Raw genomic sequence first — 27,449 nt, 5'->3', positions numbered from 1 at the left:
CATAAAATACTAATTCAGAATATACTTTCCTTTTCTTTCTTAGAATACAATAAGCATCCTCATTTTTCAGTGTGCACAAATGTTGGATAAACTCTAGCCTTATTCTGGTTCTCATTTCAATTTCCAGTAACATAAAAATCTCCCATAATTAAATAAAATGCTGAGAGGTTGGGAATAGATTTTCACCCACTTGTATTCTCAAACTCTAAATGGTTTCTGAATGTTTTTATATCTCTGAGATGCATTTCGTTTATGTGGGGAACTTGCAGCTGCATAATTAAATCTTGGTTTGCCAAATATCAAAAACACATGTATTGATTTAAACTAAGGGAACAGGCCACAAGCAGCTCAGCTGATAAGGCAAGGGAGAAGCCTCCGCAGTTCTTGGAAGGCTTCCTAAAGGAAAGAAAACTAAGAAGCTTGAGTGCAGACACTGAAACCGATTAACTTGCCTAAATCTCAGCTTCACTCTCACTTAGGCATTCCGTTCAGGCCAGTTGTTGAAAACGAGAGCCGTATGTTTTCATACTTCTCAATGCTGAAGCCAGAGAGGTTACCACTTTCCCCCCTCAACTCCTCATTGATTCTAAGATTCTAATAAGATCTACAAAAACAATGTTTCATTAACACGGTAAATGAGCTCCCTTGCAAAATAAACTCTGATATGGTATAAGAGTAATAGAAGATCTTAGAGTGCAAACTCATATGTTATTAAACTCCGCCCCCCCCAATTTTAGTAAGAAGTTTCATTTTTTAAAATTTAATTCAGAATCAGTAATACGGGACTTTAATGGAAGACAGCCTTTGGTCAATGGAGATTTTCTCCCTCAGTGCAATAATCTTAAATAAACGAGGGGAACGTATTTATCTGTAACCAATCTCCACCTGACTTTTGAGACGGTATTAACAATACAAGTACAACATGCATATTGTTAGGTACTTTATAGGTCCTAGGATCTGGTTAGTTGCACACTTTGCAGAAGGTTACAATTTTAAAGTCTTAATACTAAACCACAGCAGTAAAAGTACATGGTTTACTGACTCGTTAAGACCATACCTTGCTTTTGGCTCACCATACTAATTTACATAATCTGAATATTTGGAAAATGCTAATTTAATTTAGCTTGACAAAGAATTCTAGGAGAAATAATCTTTGAACATAATATTGGATTCATCCTTCTAGCAATGGATATAAGTGTTTGGAACTAATGTTTTATTATGGCCAGTTTCACTGGAGTGTGAACAAAACGATGAGTTTGTTTAAAACAGAGCTTCACTGCCATGGACTGTTTGACTCGTTTTAGGAGGGGACACATGATCAGCTCAGGAAATCAAATATGAGACTAAGAAAATCCTAACACGCAATTATGAGCAAGAAACTTGGGCTTATACATTCAAATAATACTGCATATGCTACCATGAATCAGTGCCATAGCCAGTTCAAGAAAGGCCACTCTAACGAGTTTAAAGTAAATGCCTCTATACTCAGATATTTATATATTTCTCAGACCCTAAGATCTGGGAGAGACCACAGCGATCATCTAAGGACACATGCAGCATTAATGGCACACAAGATGATTTCCGACGGTGTGTGGCTCGATGAATTTAATTATATTAATTTACATGGTTTTGCATTATATAACTTTTTATTTAATTGAAGATATATAGATATAAATAAACCAATGAAGATAATATATCAGTGACTGAAGTTTATGAAACTGATGCTAGTCCAATCCTTTCCTGTTGCACTCATGCTTTCTCAGGGTAATCATCAGCTTCTTATTAGACATTTCCAGTGTCAATACACTCACCACTGCATGAGACACTCTAATTTGTCAGGATGCTTTCCCCTCAATCAAGCTGAAGGCTACCTCTCTCTTTTTTTTTTTTTTTGCGGTATGCGGACCTCTCACTGTTGTGGCCTCTCCCGTTGCGGAGCACAGGCTCCGTATGCGCAGGCTCAGCGGCCATGGCTCACGGGCCCAGGCGCTCCGCGGCATGTGGGATCTTCCCGGACCGGGGCACGAACCCGTGTCCCCTGCATCGGCAGGCGGACTCTCAACCACCGTGCCACGAGGGAAGCCCAAGGCTGCCTCTCTTAAAATAATTCCTTTTTAGAATCTTCAAGAAAATAAATGAATGGATGAATAAGTAGAGAGAAAATGGAAAGCGAATGGATGCTATAAAATACGTCTAATTCCTCTTCTACGTAATGTTCTTTAATCATGTGACATCAACTAAGTCTTAACTCTGCAGGCTATGCATTCCCAGGTCCTTCCATATTTTTCAGGAGACATGGATTTAGTGCTGCCATTTTCTGTGTGTGAGACAGGCTTAGGGTGTTTCAGGTGTGATCTGAGCAGTATAAAATAGAAATTATTGTTTCTTCCTTCACTTTTGTACATGAACTTCTGTAGCCTAGGACTGGATTAAGTTTCTGGCAGGCACATCCCCATGTTGACTCACGCTAAGCTTACCCTCAACTAAAACCATCAGGCAAATTTTTCATATATTTGGTATTAAGTCAAACCTTCCACATCCTGTGCTTGTACAGTTCCTTTTGGGACCTAAAAGCAAGACTTTACATTTCTTCCTATTAAGCTCCCTTATGTTTGATTCAGTCCATTGTTCCAGATGATTCTGTCATCAGACACACGGTCAACCCCTGCAGCTTCTTGGAATTCAAAATCTGATCAATGGGCACCATCACTGATCCCAATGCTCAGCAGGCCAGCGTTAAAAATAAATTTTTGAGGAAAACTTTTTCTTGCGAGCCTATATTGATGGAATATTCATTAGCAATCTTTGCGTACAGTTTCTCAATTAGCTAATAATCCTTCTAGGGTTACAAGATCTGGTGTCTATCTCTCTGCAATGGCCACAGGATATCATGAGAAAATACAATTCTAATGTCCAGGAGGTAGTACCCCTACCCTTTGCGAAGTCCACAGATTAGAACAGGGATTTTCAGTCTCCACATCATTGACAGTTTGAGTTGGATAACTCATTGTTTGAGGACGGGGACTATCTTATGCATTGTAGGATGTGTAGCCATATCCCTGGCCTCTACCCAGTACACAGTGGTGGCAACTCACTCCCCACACCCCCTCCAAAGCTCTGACAAACAAAAATGTCTCCAGATATAGCTAAATGTTCCTTGGGGAGCAAATTTCCATCCTCCATGCCTCCCCCCACCCCACGAAGAACGAAGCATCTCTGTTCTAGACTCTGCATTCCTCCAATCTAATCTAATAACTCAATCCACCAGTTGTGGCTTTTTTGGCCTTTCCATAACTATAGCTATGAATAAAATATTCATTTACATCACCAAAACAATTCCCTATCTGGAGTTAGATACATAGGCAAATTAAAACAAGATATGGAAATCATAAGAAAAATAATGAGAGGAATGATATAACCCTAAAATTTAGAGTTGAGGTTAGATTAACCCTCGAGTAAAACAGTTACAAGGAATTGACATTCAAATTATACGATTTAAGAGGTAATTATAAGGACTTCTGTATTTGGATGCTCATCAAGGTATTATCTGGAACAGTGAAAAATGGAAATAGACTATACATTTGAAGACAACAGAAGATAAATGAATTATGATATATTGATCTCACAGAATATTAGTCACCAAAATGACATAATTTCAAAACATAAATGACATGGGGAAATGCTCACAATATAATGGGAATTCTGTGAAAACAGTAAGTATATGCAGTATGAATACCAAGTTTTCAAACAAAAAAAATATAGTAAAAATATCATAAAAATATTAATAGTGGTTATGAAATTATGGTAGAATTATGCATGATTTTAATAATCTTCTTTACACTTTTTATGTTTCCAAAAATTTCTTAATAAACTTATCATCTTTGTAAGTTTTGTGCACATGAGGGGATGGGGTGGGGAAAGATCCATATTCCCTTAGGTGAGTGAGCATTGGCAAACGTTCCTCTTTTGTTTGTAAAAAGTGTGCAAGTAAGGTAGGATGCTTCAGAGAGGGCATATAAGAAAGATGGCGATGTTTTTATACTGGGTTATTCAATCCTCCTGGGAAAAAAATCTGTACATCATTTTTCATAGAATGAGAAGAGTTTAATCTAATGTTCCAGCTAAATCTTGTCCCTCAAACTCAGTGATTCTCAGACTGCTGAAGAGTCACTTTGGGTGTAACTATTAAGCACAGATTCCTGAACTCTTAACTTCCAAGATTCTGATTCTGCAAGTCCGGTGTGGGACTCAGGAATTTTCACTTTTTAACAAGCTCCCCAAGTCATTCATTCTGATGCAGGTGGCCCATGGGCCATATTGAGAAACATAGCTATCTATAAGAAGTCATGGGTTTTGATTTGGATGAGTATTTTTTTTTTGCCTCTATTTTTGATAACTTCTTCCTGGTTATACACTAAATAGAATTGGTACAGACCCTCAGCGGTGTGTCAGTGAACTGGCTCTTTGAAAAAAACACCCAATTTACCATCATCTGCCAGTTTCTGTGGTGTAAATTCTCCCACCATGACCAATTTCAAGCTACCAACGGTCTAGCAACCAGCTCACAGAATTCTTGAAAGCTTAATAATCACCTTTCATAAACTGGTGCAGGCTGCCTTCAGTGATATACAGTATATATTATATATAAGCGCTCTAAACTCTTTGAAAAAGGAATATGTTCATGAAAAACTATTATATCTATGACAACTAGGATGAAGCAAGTAAGCAACCGGATGGCTTGAATCATCTTTAGGTAACAAATTCTAAATGTATTAGAACAAAAGACAACTTTGTGAACTTGTATACACTATTTCCTATTTTATTCTATTTTTTTTCTTCCTGTGGCCAGGCCACGAAGAGTGATACATTTGCTGAGTTCTTTAAGAGTTGTGAATTGTTTCCAATGGATGACAGAGAGCCAAGAAATGGGACTGCAGGGTTGGGGGCCATATCAAATGTTCAGCCTTCACTCCACCCTCTATGGTCTTCAGTCCCTGAGCTGTTGAAATATCCTTGGCCATTAATTCTATACCACCCAACCATAACATCAACTTCTCCCACTCTTTCCCCTTGTACATGATTGAGACAATGTTGTCTCTAGGAAACCCATATCAGATGTGTTTTATGTGTTAACGTGCAGGAAGTAGCCTAAGTGGAGGCTAATAGTATAGTTCTTTCAATATTTTGACCAAACATATTTTAAGAAAATTGGTCCTGAAGCCCATATAACCAGGTGAGGTGAGTTTACAGTTCCGCTTTTAAGAACAAAACTCCTCAGGCACCTGCTTCCTAAAGGCAAAACCAGAAAGGAAATGAACTCTTGCTTAAAGACAACCCACCTTATTTTATGAGTTATCAATTTTCTAGCTGGCACAGAGTTCCCTAGCTACTAACAGGAAACCCCCCAACCCCAAGCAAGTGTTGAGCTGCAAAAAATGTGAAGTCTGCTTTCTAGCAAATAGCTCAGTTTCCTGAAGATGAGGCAAGAATGTGGTACCTCAGAAAGTGAAGTTAGGGGAGCAGTAAAGACCTATGGCATGGTCTCACCGCACAGATGTCTTTGCCAATAGATGCGTTAAAATCTTAGCCTGAATTACATTTTACATTACAGGATTACTGAATCTTGGGCTATGATGGAGAATTCATCTTTCTTCTCTTTGGGGCAACTCTGACAGGTGAATAGTCATCAACAATGGAAAGCACTTGATTTCTTTTTTTTTCTGCTCCACTGACCCTGGAACTGAGCTTATCAACCTCTCAAAAACAAGAAAGGACTAAATAGGGTTTTTTTTCTTGCTATTGATAAAGTCAGCCTTCTCAATGGGAATAGACCACAAGATAGGGGTCAAAGCTTAACAGTTAGATACTCTTAGCCTGCTCTGTGCCAGAAAACGCAATGAATAAGAAGTATGATTTTCCTAGTACACATGCTAGAATATTAAAATAAGTTCAAGAACTGACTTTTTAAAAACGACAAGAACTATTATCACTAATATGGAAAAATTTGCACAAATCTGACTTCATACATGATCAAGTCAGCATCAAATACTTAAAATTATGTAATAATCTCAGTCTTTCTCCAGGCTTCATTTGGTTGTGAAGGCAAAGAACTGTCAGGAGAAATATGAATATTCACTTACATGTTTCAAAATCAGACATTTATACATCTACTTGGGATAAATGCCAGAGTTAACGTCAAAGATATGTGAAGGACCTCTTGTCCTAATGGAACATTAAGCTCCTCAAATAGAAGAATTCAGCCCTTGCAAACTGTCATTATTTCAGTAAATGAAACCGGCCCTTTAACAGATGGGCAACACACTTTGCAACTTGCTGATGGCCTAATAAAAGGCACTGGCTTTTTAAAAATGAAGGGCATGTACTTCTCAAATTACAGTACCCAAATGGGCTTAGCAGAATAAAATTAAGAAGGTATACAACAGCTTGACAAAAATTAGGAACAGACTATGGAAATTTGATAGCTCTAAACATCAATATCCAGATGACCTTTTTATTTAAAAAAAAAACCCAGAAAACAAAAAACTCCTTATTTAAACCATAGGGAACATATGCATTGATATAGTCAAAACTGGGGGTAGCACATCATGGAATTATAAGTACCGATATAATAAAAACATGAAGTTAATTTCTTCTCAAAATATAATAAAAATTCCCTAAAAAGCAGATTCCATTTATATCAGGTATCTCTCCTTTTGTATCAGTCAACCTTTATGCTTCTTAAAATAAGATTTCTCCAGTTGACTGATGATATAGTCAAGTTAACACAGACCACGCATGAAAATAAAATAAGAGGCCCAGCATTTCTACTCACCTCTCACGTTCTTCTTTCATTTTTTCCAGCTCCTCTTCTCTCAGGCCACCATGCTTCAGAGGACCTTTCTGCTCAGCCTTTCCACCTTTATCATCTTTCTTCTTTCCAAATCTAGTGAAACATGGAGAAGATGATTGTTAATGACAATTATGCTCTTTTCGTGGTTAGTTGAAGATATTTATGAGATGAATTCATTAAATTCTTTATTCTAAGCAATACAAGATCATTTCACGTAAAATGGAATTAAAATTCTTTATTTTAAGCAGTACAAGATCATGTCACATAAAATGTAATTCTTTATTCTAAACAATACAAGATCATTTCACATAAAATGGAATTAAAATAAGATGCTGAGATCAGAAAAATAATACAGTTACTGAAGTCCCTTCCTTTTCCTCTCTTCCTTCTTTCCTTCCTCCTATTGACTGTGCAGTCTGCACAAAATCATGTGATTAAAGACCAAAAATTTCAAACCATTAATTCAGTAGAGATTAAAGAACTGAAAGGTTGTTGTTCCCATATAGCTAACCAATGACCGACCTCCTAAATAGGCCTCCAGAGCTCCAGGTGGCATTGACATTGAAGATTAAACTCATGGGATTGCATAGTGAGAGTGCTGCAAGGGACTTTACTGAACACCTAGTTCAATATTCATATCTTAAAATGAAGAATCAAAAGCTCTGAGAGCCCCTGGGTCTTGACCAAGACCACCCAGCAAGTTCAGAGCAGGACTGGGATTAGAACGTGGGTCACCTCCTACACTGCACTGTTTCCTTCAGGCCACATTCACTCTCCCACGTAGCTGCAGGCTTCCCAAATCAGCCCGAGGTCAGCGGGCTAAGAGCCCTCCTCGGTGCTTGGCATAAGTGTGGTTAACTGGGCACAGTGGTGATTTTATTTTTTTCCTCCAGCTTTAATGAGATATAATTGGCACACGAACACTGTGTAAATTTAAGGTGTAGAATGTATTGATTTGATACATTTATAAATTAGAAAAGAATCACCACCATAGTATTAGCTGCCACCTCCATCCTGTCATGAAGTTACCATTTCTTTTTTGTGGTGAGAACATTTAAGATCAACTCTAAGCAAGATTCAAGTGCATGATACAGTGTTATTAGCTATAACCATCACGCTGTACCTTAGGTTCCCAAACTTATTAATATTATACCTGGAAGTCTGTACCCTTTGACCAACATTTCCCATTTCCTACCTCCCAACCCCTGATAACCACCACTTTACTTATTTCTGAGTTTGTCTTTTTTAGATTCCACATATAAGTGACATCGTACAGTTATCTGTTTCTCTGTCTGACTTATTTCACTTAGCATAATGCCTTCAAGATTCATCCAAGTTGTCACAAATGGCACAATTTCCTCCTTTGTCATGGCTGAATAATATCCCATTATATACATATACCACATCTTCTTTATCCATTCATCTTGATGGACACTTAGATTGTTTCCATATCTTGGCTATCATGAATAACGTTGCAATGAACTTAGAAGTACAGATATCTCTGCGAGATCCTAATTTCAACTCCTTGGGATATACACCTAAAAGTGGGATTGCTGGATTATATGATAGTTCTAGTTTTCTTTTTTTGAGGAACCTCCACATTGTTTTCCATAGTGGCTGCACCAATTTGCATTCCAAACAATAGTACACTAGGGTTCCCTGCAATTATGACACTTTAAAAGAACATTGTGTTTCCTTAGCACTTTTGGGAAAATGAAACTGCACATTAGAAATGAAAAAAAAAAAGTAGCAATTAATTATTGGTAGAACATATTCTTAAATGATAGGCATTTTTACCGATAGATATTTTCTTTGGAAGCAATCTCCCATAGTCTTGGTATTAACATACATGAAAAAATAAAATGACTGATGCTCTGTTGATAACCAGGGATAAAAGTCACTCAGTCACGCACAGCCTTCAGTTAAGGTAAAGATTCTTCTTAAATCTAAGGAAACCCCATGTGTCCCTTGTTTCTTATTAGATAGCTACAAATTTAACTAAGCGTGTGTGTGTGTTTATACCTTTAGCTTACTCATTCTATCTATGATTCTTTGTATGTATCTATGTATCCATCCATCCTTCCATCTATCCAACCTGAGGACATTTTTCAAATTACACATGTGCTGTTGACTGCCCCCTTCCCCTGCTCCCATCCCTCTCCCCTAGCCTCCCAACACACAGTGACCCAGAATCTCCTCACACGAGGACCTGAATTATAAACTTGTAAGAAATTCCTGTCTTCATCAGAATTTCATAAAAATGGGTACATATTTGTCTCTCTCTGGATTGCATTTCAACCCAAAGTGGAGATTATTGGCCAAGTGGCAGCTCTGAGTATCACACATGGAAGATGGCGCTGCGACACCCATAGTCTTGGTGTTAGCCTAGTACAGAGTGCATCTTGCTTTCCTCAGAAGCCTCTCCCAGCCTTGACTCTTCTGCATATTTTTCCATTATAATTTCAATTAGCAAAGTCTCTTTCATGAACTTCCTCTCTCCCCATTGCCATCTCTCCACCTGCCTCTGCACCTACTTCAGTCCTTTTGCTGTATCCAGTCTAGTTTGGCGATCTCAGTTGATCAACCATCAGCTTTAACTCCATCATCCCCAGCCTTTCTTTTTGTTTGTTTGTTTTCTTCCTTTTTCCTGCCTCCTTTTCTGAATCTATTCCTTTTTCTCACTGAAGAAATGAACTGATCCCATTCATAGAAGTAAATAGGAAAGAGAGAAAAATACAGACAAAATATGAGAACAGGGCTTCCCTGGTGGCGCAGTGGTTGAGAGTCTGCCTGCCGATGCAGGGGACACGGGTTCGTGCCCCGGTCCGGGAAGATCCCACATGCCGTGGAGTGGCTGGGCCCCTGAGCCATGGCCATTGAGCCTGCGCGTCCGGAGCCTGTGCTCCGCAACGGGAGAGGCCACGACAGTGAGAGGCCCGCGTACCGCAAAAAAAAAAAAAAAAAAGTAAAAAAAAAAATATGAGAACACTAACTTTCAAATAATTCAGATTTGTTAATATATTCAAGATCTCGCTTTAACCTACAAAGCAGGAGATATCTAAATAATGTGTTTCCATGAATACATTCTTTAGCTTTTCAGACCCACGCAGAAGAGTCTTAGGGATCAACATTATTACTATAAATTCCTTTATGCGAGAATACTTTAGTACACGACTTAGAAAAATAATTTTCCCTCAAAATGTCACTAAATATAATAATACTGAAACAAAGAAAAATCAGAATTGTGGGGAGTGAGGGTAAAATAATGCCTCAGGAAGCAGATGAAGGCAAAATTGTTGCCATGATCTCTACAGATTTTAGGCTTGTTTTTTCTCCATGTCTCAAATATTTTCTTGTAAATTTGGAGGTTTTAGATTTTCTGAATGAAAGCAGTCTGATTTTTGAAGGGTAAAACTAACCTATACCCTAGTCGACCTTGATCTTTATGACCACAACCAACGTATTGTTTTTTCCTTCCTGCAGCTAAAATATTTCACTTGTACTGCAGTTTGAGAATAGCTTACTATTCTTCCATTAGAGTGGGATATGTCTGATAAAGAAAAGGTTAGTTGTAAGTAAATTTTGCCAAGCATTTTCTTCTAAGCAGGAACCATCAATAATAGTCCATTCAACCAGTTCTATAAATATTATGTTTTGATTTAAAGTTAATGATCATTTATTAAAGTTTCCAGTAAGAAGGGCAGAAATAGCTGTGAAATTTATTTCATTAGACAGAGAGCAGCCACCAATTACCTTATTTTGTAAAGTTTGGGTAGGTTCAAGAATAGAATTATAAGACAATAATCTTCAAAAGGGCTCCCACATTGTTAAGATGAGGAAATTGAACCTCAGAGAAGTTAATTGCCTTTTATTTATTAAAACACTGAATTCTTTTTCCAGTTTTGCAATGAGACAACTTAATTATCAGTGGTGGTAGTGGTGGGGGGGGGGAGTTGGGAGGAAAGCATCAGTCTAGTGAATTTTACAAGCCTGTGTTCTTCTTTCATGGCAGCCTCTTTGGGGGTCATTTCACAGCCATTCTTACCTTCACTGACATACAGAGAGAGGAGCTGGGGAGATTCAAATACATTGATTCCTCTCCCCACTAGCTATTTTTGTGAGAAAAGTCATGCAGACTTAAATGGCTGAAATTACTGCTTTGCATTCTAGGGTTTCAAATATCTACTGCATTCCAGGCCTCCCATTATCTATTACCTAGGAAATTTGAGAGTTGGCCATTCTGGGCTAGATGCCTTAAGGAAATTGCTTATAGGTCAACCTTGCTTTATATAAAAGATATTTTCCTGAAGAATTCTGTGCAAACATATGGTTTTAATCAATGAAGTCGTACTTTCCATGTACCTGGAAAGCCTGTTTAAAGAATCTTATGATGGATCTTTCTGTAAAGTGGAAAAATCACCTTTCAACATACACTTTATGTAAATTTAGATTTTCATGAATTATAAGTTTGCTTAAAACACCTGTTCCTGTTTTTTTTTTTACCAAAACACTTTATTTTTATTTATTTATTTTTTAACATCTTTATAGCACTATAATTGTTTTATGGTGTGTTAGCTGCTGCTGTATAACAAAGTGAATCAGCTATACGTATACATATATCCCCTTATCTCCTCCCTGTTCCTTTTTACAGAGACATTATATGAAACAGCTTCATGGAAGACTAGCTTGCTTGCTTGCTTTCTTCTTTCTTCTTTCATTCATGCATTTGTTTTAAAGAATATTTATTAGGCATGTATTCTGTGTCAGACATTGCCATAAGCACTGGATGTAGGTTGGTATTGTATTGGGATACAAAACCAGAACCTATCTTCATAAAAGCTACATTCTAACAGAGATAGTCACCAATCAAGTGTGACTATGTAATTGTAAGTTGTGAAAAGTGCTATGTAGGGAGTCAGGAGAGATGATAACAGGAAATTGATTGGTTGGGGAGTCTTTAATGAAGAAAATGACATTTAAACTGAGAGGATAAGGGTGAGAGATTCCAGACAAGCACAGATGGAAGATAAGCCTTGTGGGTGAAGGAAAGTGGACATGCAGAGGGCATGAAGTGCCTGGTGACTGGTGAATCCCAAGCAGTGAAGGAAGGCCAGTATCTGAAACGAGGAGAGCAGAGGGGATCCTTGCACAGGATTCAGATGGAAAGAAGGGTAAGGTCCATGGAGTATAGATCTGAGAGATACTTAGAGTTTAGTCTAAGAATAACAATAGGTCATTTCTTAGTGATTCAAGGAACAGAGAAGCTAGTAAGGAAACTGGTAGATTTAAAGACTTGGTAGTGGAGAAACCAAGTCATTTTAAGCAGAAGTGATACAATGTGATGTATACTTCATAGGACCATCCTGGTTGCTGAAGTAAAAATGTAGCACATAAAAGCAGGAAATTGGCTGGGGAGGGCTACAGGAGTGTGGGTGAAAGGTGATGGCGGCTTGGGTGATCCATGGCTGCTGAGAAGAGAAGACAGTGATTTGGATGTGATGGGTCAATGCAGAGGCATCAAAAGTTCACTTCTATGCACAGTTATTTTAGTGTGTCTTCGGGAAATCCAGATGGAAAAGGGAGAACAAGGATAAAACAGCTAGGAGAGGAAACTAATTTGTTTATAGAACTGATAAAGGGGAAGTGGAGGAGTTCCTGGGTAATTAATTTATCAGTTAATATGATGCCTCATGTATAAGAGAAATGATTCCTATCCATAAAATGAGATTTCTTGGTAATCTCATTATAAATGAAGAAATCAAAGTAAATAGAATATCCAAGGTGGAAAAGAACCTCAGAAAGAGTTACAGAAAAATACCAGAAACAGGCCTCGCCCGTGTTCCTATTTTGCCTATGTAGGGAAGCCCTAAACAGCTATCTGGGGAAGCAGAATTTAATAATGGTACATTGATTCATTCATTCCGTCATTTACTGAGCAGCCACTACATATCATATGGGTTAGGCACATGGAATTTAACCATTAATAACATCAATTGCTAGGAAGATCTCTAACTCTTCAATCCAATTAATTAAACAGGGTTCTAGCATCCTATTGTTTTCTATACAAGAAAGATATTAATATAATTCTTAGTATTTATTCCCTAATTTCTCAGCAAATATTTTCTTGTTTCTATTTCTTTCCTTGAACTTTCTAGGTAATGATGACTTTCAAATCCTTCCCAGATTCCCAGGCATCCTGACACACAATTCAAATTGAAAATATGTAGCTCTATCTCTAGCTTTTTCCACATCTAGTCTCTCATTTAATTCACTTCTTAATTCTGCTAAGTAGTATCTGTCTACGGTTTTCCTCCTTGATCCCATTGGGCAGTTTATGTAATTATTAGCAATTACTCTTCCTCTTAGCACAGACTGTATGAAAGCAATGACTTAGGGGGACTAAAAAAGTCAGGCAAGGAGAAGTTCAGACACTCTTATTCCAAATTAGTGGTGAGCTACGAATCCAAGGAGAGCTGAAAGTTTGAAACATAATGTATTTCTCCTTCTACAATTAGGAAATATCTTTGGGTGTCATTGATGCATTTGGAAAAGGCGACAAGACCCACTTAATAATATTAAACACAGAAATCTATGGAATGAAGTCAGATGTGAAAATGCACAGACCTCACAGTCATAATATTTTCTGGACTTGGATAATGGTTTATTCTCCCTGTAACTAGTTCACTTTTAAACTACACATGATACTGTCTTATCATTGTATAAATTATACAGCCTGAAAGAGCTCAAGCAAAATATGGGGGCAGAGAAATTCATAGACCTTTGACTATGTTTCCATAGTTTATTCTGAAATTCACCCATAAAAGGTTTCTGCTGTCTGATATATTCCAAATTGGGTTCTGAATTAGCATATGCACATGCTGACGTAATTAACTTCAGTGTATCGCAATCTCACATGGTTTTGGGCACTTCAGCTATTGCTTCTAAAATGTATGTCACAAATGTCTTTACTTGTTTACCTCAGATGGTGCCCATCATACCTAAGAGTTAATGAATCTGATAAAAATCCAGTGAAAATTGACCAATTAGAGAGTTTCTTCCCCTCCCCCCTCCCTTTTTTTGGTACCTAAGGGCGTTGCCGACTTTTATGTTAATATTGATAGAAGAATGTACAGATTTGTGTTTGTTGTAAATCAATCTTGATGAAGAAAGAAAAACTATTCTTATTTTATTTTTAGCCTTCCACAGTATGCATTATTGCCATGGTTAATGCCTGTGACTTTTCAGGAGGGAGGTGGAATGCTCTAAAACTCAGTATGCTTTCCCCAACAGAGGGTTGTATTTTAAACTCTAGGTCCACCTCATGGCTTGCAAAAGGAGGTAGGGACTTGCTTCATAGGAGGTGTTCGCAAGTAGAAACTGAGTGGTTTCATGTTTCAGTAACTGAAGGAAAACTCAGTTTTAAAAATCTTTCTTGTTAACTCTAACTGGATCAAGGAGTTGAAACCCTAAAAATAAGATTTCCAAGTAAAATTTTAATTTCTGGCATACTATTTAGACACTGATTTTGGGTGTGTTTATATGTTTCCAAGATGAAGACAAGCTATATGAAAACAACAAACATGTGTAACCCCACTGATATCTTTATCTACTACTTCCTTTGAGGTCAACCTTCCCACCCCCTCCCCTTAAATAGCTACTTTCCTCATTCCCAGGATGTGATTCCTAAATTGGTGATCATGACTCCCCTTCACTCCAAAGCAAGGAATCTTCAGATCTCAGATGTGTTGATGTTTGTTTTTAGGATTGAAAAGCAGGGAGGTCCTGTAGCATTCTAGGATTTCTGCCTAAGTGGATAAAACATCTGCTGGGTAGAGTCTTACGCAGCTCTCTGGCTCAGTTCAGCTGCTGGGAATCCTTGAACTAATTTGCTTTCCCAGACAGAGGAGCTAGGAAACACAATGGATTTGAAAACACCAAATACATTAAAAATAATTCTAGAAGGTCCAGAAAGTAAAGCAAAATGCACATCACCAATAACCCATCTTCCTAAAAATAAACAAACAAGCAAAAAGGGCCTCTGGAAGACGGACTTGTAAGAACCAGTTAAGAACCACTGGACAGTTACTTTTGCTGAACATTTTTCTAGTAAGTGAAAACTCGACTCTGAGATTATTAAAGCAGCACTTGGTTAGAAAAAAAGGAAAAAAATATGAAAAAGAGGCCAGAAATTAAACTTAAATGAAAACAAGCGTGAATGAGTGAGTGAGAAAGATAAAGATACTAATAAGGTATGATTTTCAGATCCACACAGGGACTATAAAAAGCTTATTAACTGTCACTACTACACTGGGTTTTAAGTTATTCCATCCCTCTGCTTTCCAGAAGACGAAATACTCTTCAGGAGCACAGTGAACTTTGAATAATTGCTTTCATACGCGCTACGCGCTCACTGGCTTTAAGACATTGTAGGCAAGAGCCATGGTGATTCAGACTTAAATGCTTCTGATTTCTGGGAAATATATTTAACGGGAGCATTAAAGAAATAGATCTTTTTGCATTTTTACGTTTTCTTAATAGTCAGAAAGGTTTTTCTTTTCATTAAATGTTTACTTATTTCAAAGCAGCAGAATATGTGGCTTCTTCCTTTTTATTTTTATTACTTTTAAGTGGATCTTTAAGTGTCTCTGAAGGCTGCTTGAGTGCAACTGATGACCTGCATAAAACCCTAATACTGATCCGAAGAGACCACATGGGGAATTCAGACTTCGGCCAGCAGCCAGATAATTTCTTCTCATCTGGGTGCCCAGAGCATCCCCTTTATCCTCCTTCCTTCCTTTTCTCTATCTCCTTTGCCCCAGAAACCCAAAAACTAGTAAAGGAAAGAGTGTTCTGAGACCAAGTCACACTTTGTGCCCAAACTTTTTTTCTACGAACTGCAGGCAGTTCCCCAGCCCCCGTGGCCTTCCCGAGGTCAACCTGTCACGGCTTACTCCAGACTGACCACAGTCTCATCCTGCAGAAGGAAATCTTCCCCCACGGGAAACATCTCTGCCGTCCATTCACTGGCAGGTGGGAGCATTTCAGCAAGCTGCCTGGGAGGGGAAACACTGACTCATGTCAATGAAAAGAAACCCAGGGAGGGCTAACTAAAAGCTCTGTGGAAACAGGTCTCATTTAGAGTCTTTAATAAAATGTCAAATACAACTTATTCCAATGGCACAAATTAACATACGTGTACTCCGTATAAAGTCCATTATCAGAAAGAACAGATGATGGTGCCTAACTCATCATGTGGAAAGAAGAACAAAAGGACAAGAGTATTAAGAAATGGCTGTGCCCTTTGTGTTTGTTTGGTTTGGCTTTTGTTTTTGTTTTTTTTGTTTGTTTGGCACAGTGATTATGCAAAGGACCATTTTAAAGGGAATCCAGGATGTTACTGCTCCATCTTCAGAAGCTAAGAGAAATAGGGCACGATTTCTCTGGAATTCATCTACACTAAACAAGAATAAAATGATTGAGCTCCAGACCTAGTCTAATGGGAGTGAAACTTATCTTTATAACTCTGATTAAACAAAAAAAAATTATCACTTCTTTGATGCTCAAATTAGCATCTTTTCTCTAGCATACTGAATTAATTAGTGGAGTGACAAAAGAATTAGTCCATGTAGGATCAAAGCTGAAATCATATTTATCTGGAATTTAAAATGAAGAACACACAGCTTTATCTCTCTATAGCTCATGTAATGTTTCTTCATGTTCTCTATATTCTAAACCTTCTGCGTGTCACATAAAGTATAACTAGGGCTTTTTTTTTTTCTTTTCACATTCTTCTTCTTCTTCTTTTTAATATATAAAATTTTCCCTGAAAAAAAGACAGTGAGAACATCACAGATTTTTTTTTCCCCCTGGGGGTGGGAAACTTTTTCATTGTGCCATAAAAATCTTAAATTAGGTGGTTTTTTTTGTCAAGCATTTATTGTACAAATACAAAAGAAGCAAAATAATTAATGCACAGTAGAGCTGGTAAGAGAGCCTTAAACAATAGAAAAGAGTTATTATATTGATTCTTAATAAGTGACACTAAGTTTGAAACTGTTCTTAAAAGGTAGAAGTGCTCTTAACTTTGGACTTTTTTCCTCCCTTCTGTAGAAGAAAACATAATTTTGATAAGGAGAATTGTTGGGGTTAATTTCTAGGCTGTCTCAATTCACTAGAATGAATATTTAATGTGTTTTTTTTTTAATGTGCATAACATTTTCACTAAACAAAACTAATTTGGCTGGGCATGTTTATCTTTACCCAAGATGGGATAGAAAGTGGATTGAGGGAGCGGATCCTGAGATGTGGAGGGTTTGTGCTGATGCTAGCAGCTATATTTGGGGTAGGGCACTATTTTTACCATTGCTTAAATGTGAGCTCCTCAAGGGCTAGGGCTGGGTCTTTACGTGTTTCTCTTGTTTCTGCATACATGCAATCATGCATTCATTCAGCAAAGGCTTGCTCAGCACCTACTTTGGGCCAGATCCTCTAGTGGATGCTACGGATACAAGTCAATTCATCAAATATGGTCTCACTCTTCTTGCCTGATGCATCATAAAAATTCAACAACCACTGTTGACCTGAATTCAAGGTCAGGATTTCAGGAATTACATCAATTGTTTCCATTTTTCATAGCCTCTATTCTAGAAGAAGGACACAATGGTCCCTTATAACTCAGCATGTTATCCCCCCATAAAGCTCCAAAGTGGAAGATACTCTCCCTATGAATGCGTAAATCAACAAAATAGCTTAATTTACATGTGATGGCTACAATCTAGTCACTGCCCTGGATGTCTACAGGCACAGCAAGACCAAAATGGTGACAGACAGATACTCACCTGGTAAAGGTAATGAATACAGGGCTATCACATGCCATGGGGGCACTGAGTCACCTTGGGTTTCAATCTCATGATGACCAGTTCTTTTGTATTGTGCAAACACTCTGTTTAAAAACACCAGGCTAAATTCTAGAATAAAATTTAAACCCAAAGCTGTCATTCAAGATGGTTAATCTGAGCTCGGTGCTTTGTGACCACCTAGAGGGGTGGGATAGGGAGGGTAGGAGGGAGGGAGACACAAGAGGGAAGAGATATGGGAACATATGTATATGTATAGCTGATTCACTTTGTTATAAAGCAGAAACTAACACACCATTGTAAAGCAATTATACTCCAATAAAGATGTAAAAAAAAAAAAGATGGTTAATCTGAAAGGTGTCATCTAGAAAACACATGTCTATCTTGTATTTAGGCTTTTCATTTCAGAGTTTCAGAAATTGTGACCTCTTTAATCTTAGGTTTCAAATAAAGATAAATGTGAGGTAGTTGCTGGGTTCTCTTGACACAACTCATCTTTGTCATTAGTTCACTCTGTCCTTAACACAATTTCAAACAATAATACCTCTGTCTGTACCTTTCTCTCATAGAAGCATTCTTTTGGAAAAAGAGGTAATTTAAAAAATCTGAGCCCTAACTTAGTTGGTAAGGCAAGGGATCAGATTTCAATATTTTTATGTTAGACTTAAAGTGAACTAATATCCCTTTTTATTCACTAAGTCCCTTAAGAGTAGACCATAAAACTGAATTGGTTCTCAACTATGAATAGGCTGGGAGGAAAAAAAAGAAAACAAAATCTATCCTGAATGTCTCAAGTGAAATTCTGCATTGCACTTTGACTCTCCTAAGGCCAAAAGTCACAAGTCTCATGAAATGTCTCAAACCTGTGTTGCCCGCAAGGGTCTGTACTTATTTTTAAAAGGTCTAAAAACTCCCTTTCCTCAGCTTTCTCGATTTTTAAAACTTGGAACCCATAAATAAGATAGGGTTGCCAGCTACAAAATGAGGAGTAATTTATTATTTTAAATAGAGCTACAATTTATTCATTGAAGTGCACAGGGAATATTATAGGCATCCTCCAGGTCGAGAACATCTTATACCAAAAGAAATCGGGCAAAGTGATAGTCACTCCAGAGCCATAGGGCAATCAACAATGTTTCCCTTTGTTCAGAGGGGCCTGGACAAAAGACCGGAGGAATAGGCTTCCCATGGGATTTTCATACAGTTTTATAAGAATGAATATAATTTCATTCTCCAGCAATATAACATCATTAAAGAAAATATATCCAGGGTTACACAGCAAGAACAATGTAACTTCTGACAAGGTTTTCTAATCACTTGTAATTCAGAAAGAGCTATTACTAGTAACACACAATCACAAAGTAGCCTTTCACCTGGAAATGCATAGTAGCTTAGCACAGTGATGATCTACAATTTGACCAAAGAAATCAGAAATTGATTTATAGTCTGTCCAAAGCATCAGGCTCTTATTTGCTTGTCCACTAGACTGTGAAACTACTATTCTGCTATGTGAGTATATTTTCTTGGTCCTCCCTTTCCTGTACCGATGGCTCATTTTTCCTTTCTTCAATACCACAGATAATTCCCATAAATTCCTAATACTATTCTACAGTTCAAAATGGCTGCCAGTGTCCTCACAGAATAAAAGAAATCAATGCTCGAAATTTTGTGTACACGTAATTAAAGGCATCATCCTATAAAGTACATAATCAAATAAATCAAAGGTCTGAGCCTGTGAGTAGAACTTTCCAGATGGGACTTTTGGTGAATATTTCTTTAAGAAATGTAAGCTGTGCAATCCAGTGAATTGACCTGAGGGTGTTTTCTTATCTTTGGGGCCATCTTAAAATATCAGATCAATTTTGGATCATATCACATAAAAGGAATGATATTGGAAACTTTACTTTTGCCCAGCTATGCATTTATTCAGATGACAGAGGTGCTGCGTAATCTGCTACAATGCACCGGCAGCCTGTGTTTGTGTGGCTTTGGATGGACGATGCAGGGCACACCAGCAGCAAAACTCAGAAGATGGCTGAGCTGGCACTCATCACCCAGCGCATCTGCAACCCGTATTTGGCTTTGGATTTAATGCCTCTGGCCTCCCCAGGTTTAGAATTTCTAAATTTCACCATGTAATATTGAAGTGACTTCCAATAACTAATCTTTTTTACAAACATTACAGTTATATTTGATTCTGCAGAAACCCACAGTATTTGTGTTTTTCATTTTGGAAGGTTATTTGGAAACCCAAGCCAATATATTATTTCAGGTGTGACTAAGCTGTTGTCATTCATTTTACACCAGCCCTGACACTCTCTAGGACCCATCCTACTGAGTTCTATAGACTCACTAATGCAGTCAATCCAGTGATGGAAGAATCAGTTTGGATAAAAGAACAATAAATCCAACCATAATTTCAGTTCTATAAACGTAATAGTTGAGTGAATTCGTAAGAAAGAAAAGAAAGAAGAGCTAGAAATATGTACAGTTTGGTTAGGAAAGCTTGAGCTTAACATGTTTAATCTAAATTTACCAAGTTAGGGGAAGGAAAGGCAGTTCTAAAAGGGCCACATTAAGGGACCCCAAATCAGGAGATTAATGAATCATTAATACCTTGCATTTAAAATAATTATTTGATAAGATGGCAAATTTTTCAAGGTGATCCATAAGTGCTTTAAAATGTAAAATGCCATTAGAACCTATTGTGTAATATATAAAACCATGGCTTACATATTTTTTTGTTTACTGAATTTACATTGGATTTCCTTATGAAAGATCTTCATTATATATTGATTTTATGCAAACACCAATACATTTAAAAAATAAGTTTGCTCAATAAGTGCTTTTGAAATATTATTTATCTATCTGTGACAAAATACTCCATTTACATTTGTAGTTATAAAAGATTCGCATGCAAAGTGTTCTTACTGGTTCAAAAATTGTAGAGTTATATAAAGTCTCTTGGGGGTAGAAGGATCTTTGATATCATATTTATCTAATCCTGCTCAGAGCTCAGAAAGTCAAGTAACATGCCTAAGGCCACACTGGTAGTTAGAACCAAACAGGGACTTGACCCCCTCAATTCGGTACAAAGATTTTTCCATCTTGCTATGTTCCCTAATTGTTTATACATATGTTATGAATTATTCACCCAAAATGCTGAATTCTAAAAAGGAACCCAACTCAATAAAAGCTTAGGTTTTTTGTGAATTCCAATTGCCCAGAAATGCAATTAGCTGTAATGACAAAGTCCAATTTAGTGACTACTTGGCCAAATATAACATGCCAACCAATGGGAGGACTTGATAACTTTCTCATTATCTTGAGCTCCCTTGTTCATTGACATCCTCACCCTTGTCCACAGACGGACTCTTAATATATGCCAGCTGATTTGATCAGATTGCTAAGAAAGAATTACTCAGTTATTTAGTTCAACTGGTTAGAACACTGTGGTAATGGGGTCAAGGTCATGGGTTGGCTCCCCTGTGTGGGCCAGTTAACTTGGACCTGGTCCATAACCACAGGCTCCACCCCCAATGCAGATGGTCTTACAAATACGTGCCAGTGGTCAAAAGGGCACTCGCCAAGAATGTGTGGACAGAGCAGCATAAATCCATCACTTCTCCCAGAAAAACAGCTCAATGCCAGTTTTGTTGAATATATGTGGGTTAACAGTAACATTTTCACAGGTCAAAGACAGAATATGGTTCCAGATTTTGTAACACTACCGAATTGTAAACCTAGCATATTACAAGAAATTTTTAGAAAATAGGAAAGCCTATGGTGAAACTTAAAGTTAAGTAAGCATTTGAGAATTATAGGGAACGTTTTAAACATGAGCCAGTGATTTCTACCAGCTTCAAAAAAAAGTTAGCAAATTTGGTCTATGTGAGTAAAATATCTTGATTTTTAAAATACTGACTATTAAAAAAAATAGCTTGTGGCCCAAACGTAAGGTATCTTTGAGCCAAATTCAGCCTGTAGGATCCCAGTTTGCAAACGTTGGTATATCTAAGTACCTATATATTTATATCTATGTATGTATATATGTGTTTTAATGGCTGTAGCAACCTTAAATAAATATAATTTACCGAGCTTTTCATTGATTGAGGCTCATGGCTCAGCTTTCAACTAATATTGAACCAGGGGAATCAGAACGGACATACCCAAAACAAAGATGTGATACTTTTCAATGGTTGGTACCATTATTTGGCTGAGAAGAGAGAACATCACGGGCTGGAATTTTTGGCAACCACTTTGTAGATGAGGTAGGTCACCCAGGCTTCCAAAACTCAGCCCAAGTGTATTTTTTTGAAGAGCAAACACATGAATTATCAATGCTTCTTCAGAAGGCCCTCTATAGGAATTTACAAATCGACAGAACTAGAACAGTAAATTCTGCATAATAACACATTTTTCCAGTTTAGAGCTTATATCCAAAGTTTAAAAAAAAAACCCTGTTTTTCAAGATTTCACACTGTGGAGTGATCTTTTCAAAATCACTCAAACCCTCTGCTCCCTCAAGTAGTAAATAGAAAGGGGAAAATATATTCTCATCTGTCACCGATGAAGGCCACAGGGATCTAGGAAAGGAAGGCACGTGATGTAAATATAAACAGTATTAGAAAAAAATACTGCATATATTTATTACTGCTAGTGATTTACTAGCTGATTAACTGATATGACAAAGTTGTACGGATCCCTGCAAACTAATTAAAATAAATGTGTCACAGACAGCATAGGTTAGTCAGACCTCTTATATCATCAATAGACTAAAAAGTCCTATCAGTAGCCTAAAATATTGAATTCATTCAGGAAGTATTTACCAATACCTATTATATATCAGACTCTGTCCTAGGTGCTGGAGATTCAGATTACAAAAATTCAGTACTTTCTCTCAAGGAATTTGTAGTCTAGTGAACGCTTCTCGAGACTGAATGAAGATCTCCCAGACTAAAAGAGACAGGAAATGAGTGCTTTCAGGTTTTCCATGTCAATATTAGAGGAACCATGGAGATGATCTTTCTAGTGAATGTTCTTAATTTTGTTTGTTTTGCAGTTTTGAAAATCTGATTCAAAACAGGGTCCTCCCTCCCAGAAAATGTGCGTATACTTGAACGTATAATTTCTAGAGGTTCACAGGTTCCCAAAAGACTATCCATGTGTACCTATCCATGGGTATAAGTTACAAATATCTGTTTTATTGCAATGAAGATTTTCTCAGTGCCACAAATGGACGCCATGCTTTGTAGTGAAGAGCACACAGGTAGCTGCAAGAAACAGTGGAGGCTGGTATTTTCTTAGTAGGGATATATTCTTTTAGGTAGACTTTTAGAACTGACCATAAGTCTATCACTGAATCAACAAGTACTAAGCACTAAAAGGAAATCTAAAATAAGTCAAAGACACATAATCCCTACTCAGATCTATTTTACTAGAGTGCAATCAATTCTCAATGACACAGAGGCTTTTTATCCACTATATAGATTACCCATAGCCTGTGCATCCCCTTCTTCTCTGTCTTTCCATTTTTATGGTCACCTGAGGACTCATTAGTGCTTCTACCTGAGGATGAGTAAAGGAAGGGAAAGGGTATAAAACTTAAAAGGAGTCAATTTTGCTACCTTTCAGTAATTGGGGGAAGAAGTAGCTGTTATAAGGCCTGTACATTATGTGAAGATTTCAATTATCCATACTCTCCTTGTCAATCTTACCAAAAATAATTAAGGCTTGGCTCTAGCCCTCCTTGGAATGTTAAAATGATTGATGGTTGTAGGAAATGACCATAGTAAACAAGATGAAGTGAAGTAAACTCAGTGCTAGGGAAAGATGAAAAACATACTTTCGAAGTCACAGTTTCAGAGTCCCAAGAAGCATCAACCCACTGGGCAACTTTATGAATGTAAACATTAGATATATGGACAAAGATCACAAATTCTGTCTTAAGAAGGAAGTACAACATCCACATGATGGAATACTACTCACACAACAACACAGACGAAGCTCAAATGCATTCTGCTAAATGAAAGAAGCCAGGTCCAAAAGTACTGTCTGGTTTTATTTATGACATACTGGAAAAGGCGAAACTATAAAGCTAGAAAACAGATCAATGATTGTCAGGAGTAGAGGGGAGATGGACCTGTTGGGGCTATGGATCTGTTGTATGTCATGACTGTGGATATGGACTCTATGCACTTGCCAAAACCCCTAGAAGCGCATACAACAAAGAGTGAGTTTTACTGTATGTATGTTAAAAACAATCAACCAAGATGTAGCAGGGACTCCAAATAAGAATACAACTATAACACATGAACTTAATTATATTACAAAAAATTAACATAAGCACATTGAAGGGCTTGGGGAATAAAACAACTAACCCAAGTAACATTGGAAAACAGTATGTTTTTTGTGTGTGTGTGGTACGCGGGCCTCTCACTGTTGTGGCCTCTCCCGTTGCGGAGCACAGGCTCCGGACGCGTAGGCTCAGCGGCCATGGCTCACGGGCCCAGCCGCTCCGTGGCATGTGGGATCTTCCCGGACTGGGGCACGAACCCGTGTCCCCTGCATCGTCAGGTGGACTCTCAACCACTGCGCCACCAGGGAAGCCCTGGAAACAGTATTTTGACTGGCTACAATAAGGATAAAGACAAAAAGAATTATACACACCAACAAGGACCTACTGTGTAGCACAGGGAACTCTGCTCAATATTCTGTAATAACCTAATTGGGGAAAGAATTTGAAAAAGAATAGATACATCCATATGTAAAAAAAAAAAAAAAAGAATTTTACACAAACACTATACTCTGGTTAGTACAAGGGTAAGCGTTAGCAATTCTGAAACAACTTTGTATATTAGGGTTGAAATAAGAATTAAATACATTATAGATAATGACAGCTAGCCTTTTCACAGTATGAAAATGTAATTACAAATCAGGATGGGGGAACTCTACAATGAACACTGTGGTGTTGGATTGGAATTAGACTTATCAGCATAAACTCATGGTTTTTTGATGTATATACAGACTCAAAAGTAAATACAGACGTGTGTGGAATCTAGTATGTATATAGGTTGATTGATTGATTGATTTCCAAGTTTTGTCTGCTGAGAGGGTCTAGAAGCAGTGATACTCCAGCAAGGAGCATTCCTAGAAACCATTCTTGGTTTCTGAATAGGATTCTGTAATAAAAGGAATCAAGCCTCCAAGGGAAAGTGGTTGATTCTTGGGGTGTGGCAAGGAAAATATGAAATAATCCTAGAGCTTCTCATAGCACCAAAATAAAAAAGAGAAAGTTCTCAAAAAAGCTTGGGCAAATCAAAAGGGAACAGGAGCTACCTTGAAAGGGCTCCCAATAGCCAAAGGTGGAATAATTTGAGCAACAAAATAATAACAGGACTGGAACAAAATATATATCCATGAATCTATAATGATATAAATAACTGAATAAAGAAATTAATGATGAAGGGAGAAAGGATAGCTCTTCATTAGAAAGGAATTCCAATTAGTGAAGGTAGAAGGAAAGAATGAAGTAAAAACAACTATTGTAATACCACAGTAACAGTTGTTGCTGACAGGAACCATGGATGGATGCTAAAATTAGTGGGTGAAAGTATGAGGAGAAACCGAGTTATTTGCATAGTCTCAAAATATGTCCCCAAGGGATGTGTTAATTATAAAGGGGAAAAATAGTAACTCTGCAGTGAAGGAACCCAGCAGACACCACCTTAATGATATGATCAAGATGAACATCATTAATTATAAGACATTTCGACATCATGGACCCCCTGAGAAGGGCACATCACTTCTGTAGTATTCTGGCCAAAAATACGTAACCTTAGTTTAATCATGGTGAATCATCAGACAAACCCAAACTGAGGGATGTTCTACAAAATAACAGACCAATACTCTTCAAGGCATCAAGGTCATGAAAGACAGGGAAAGACGAAGGAACTGTGCAGATTGGAGGAGGCCAAGGAGATATAAGCTCTAATGCAATGTGGAATCGTGGGCTGGATCTTGGAACAGAAACAGAACAGGAATGGAAAAACTGCTGAAGTTCAAATAATGTTCACTTTTCTGTAAGTCTAAAATTATTTCAGAATAAACAGTTTTAAAATAAAAAGAAGGACCAGCAGAAGGTGAAGGATAATTAGGAAAGGGGGAAGAAGGAAACATAGTTAATTTTATCCTCCTTTGTTCCTCTCTATTATTTCTTGCTGGACCTCTTACTCATCTCTTTCCTATCATCAAGGGCAGACCTCCCCCCAAATAGGAATCGGTAGAGTATCTATGTGTTTCTGAAGCTTCCAGAAACAGGTTCATTTATCTACCTGCCTTCCTAATACATGACACTCCATCTTGGCTTTCTTTGTTGGTAATTTACTAGACTCGAAAGGAAAAGGAAGCAATGCTAAAGCATAAGCAATGGAGGTGGGAACATTGGCATTAATGCCAGATGGAAGGATTAACCTAAAACAGTACAAAGATATGGTGAAGATGAGAAGAAATGGCTAAAATGGAAGGAGGTAAATGATTAAATATATGCAAACCATAAATGTACAGAACCATCCAACCTTCCAAAGCTTTGGTATTATCTACTTTGAACACCACCCTTTGAGGATGTTACTATGTAGGCCATCTGTAACTAGCAGACCTAGGATGGATAACTTGATTTTGACTGATGAGGATTGAAGAAATGCGAATGTTAACAGCTGTCATTTTGAAACAATTTGATTTTTGAATTTTATGTGTACAATATACCACAGGCAGATAAACATCCACACATAATTTTTTTTAAAGTAGACGGATTCAAATATGAGGACTCAGTCTAATAACTGCTTAATTAAGTCATGTAAGAGGCTGCCATTTTTTTCTTTGCCAATTACTAAGATTTGACACAGGAAGCGCACAGGGTATGGAATAATGCAGAAGTCATCTGTGAAATTACATTTTAAAATACTAATATAATAGTTGGTATCTTCTCTTTGCAGTGTACTTGTTAAAAGCAGACTCTGTGTTTGCTTTTAAAAAAAATAAGGACAACCCCAAATCCAAAAATAACTTTACACTTTACCATAATCCTAGAGTTTGGGTCCGTTCTAAAATCATCCCTATAGATCTAGCGTGCACACATAGGTTTCACTCAATATCATTTTTTCAAATGCTCAGGTTCACTGGAGGCCAATACCATGAAGCTCTGGGAGGAGGGATCTGCCTGCCTGTCAATATGGCAGCTGTAAATTATAACCGTGCATTTGATTGCATCTAACAGTTTTGGTGGTGGCAGGGATTTGAAGCACAATCAGAGGGGGTTCAATGAATTTGTAGTGAACTAGCTGAATTATGGAGCCTTTGAGAACAACCATTGCTCATATGCTTCAAATTCACTACAATTTTTCAAAGTCGACGAGGATCAGTACTTAGCCTCTCAAACTCTCCTCTGTATCTTTTCTTGGATGCTTTTTTCATGGCTTCGTGCTTCAAGATTTTGAAGGGACCCACTGATAACTCCTAACTAGAGCCTATCAGCAGCTGCCTTAGAAGTACCCTGAGATCATTTTCTCATCCTCTCATCGTTGTAAAAATATCACGTCTCTTTTCTGTTACCTTCCAGCCCTCTGAACACTCGCAAGCTGCACCCAGGAAGCTACATCTGGGTGATCTCTGGCAACACAGAAATACCCCAGCATGGAACTCCCACTTAGCTTCTCCATTCTGAATATCAACGGGCCTTCTTGGTA

The 27,449-nt window shown here is 37.6% G+C and overlaps 1 protein-coding gene across 4 annotated transcripts in view; it reads right to left on the bottom strand.

Moving 5' to 3' along the window:
- Positions 1 to 27,449, bottom strand: part of PARD3B (par-3 family cell polarity regulator beta) — a 1,043,826-nt gene that overhangs the window by 225,731 nt on the left and 790,646 nt on the right. For all 4 annotated transcript variants that reach the window (XM_065880246.1, XM_065880249.1, XM_065880248.1 and 1 more), the window contains one exon: positions 6,833 to 6,943. In XM_065880246.1, the coding sequence (XP_065736318.1) occupies positions 6,833 to 6,943 (111 nt within the window). The remainder of the gene's footprint in view (positions 1 to 6,832; positions 6,944 to 27,449) is intronic.

The sequence above is a fragment of the Phocoena phocoena genome, chromosome 7 (genome assembly GCF_963924675.1).
Source record: "Phocoena phocoena chromosome 7, mPhoPho1.1, whole genome shotgun sequence".
NCBI classification, from domain to species: Eukaryota; Metazoa; Chordata; class Mammalia; order Artiodactyla; family Phocoenidae; genus Phocoena; species Phocoena phocoena.
This window is presented reverse-complemented; position numbering and strand designations above follow the sequence as displayed.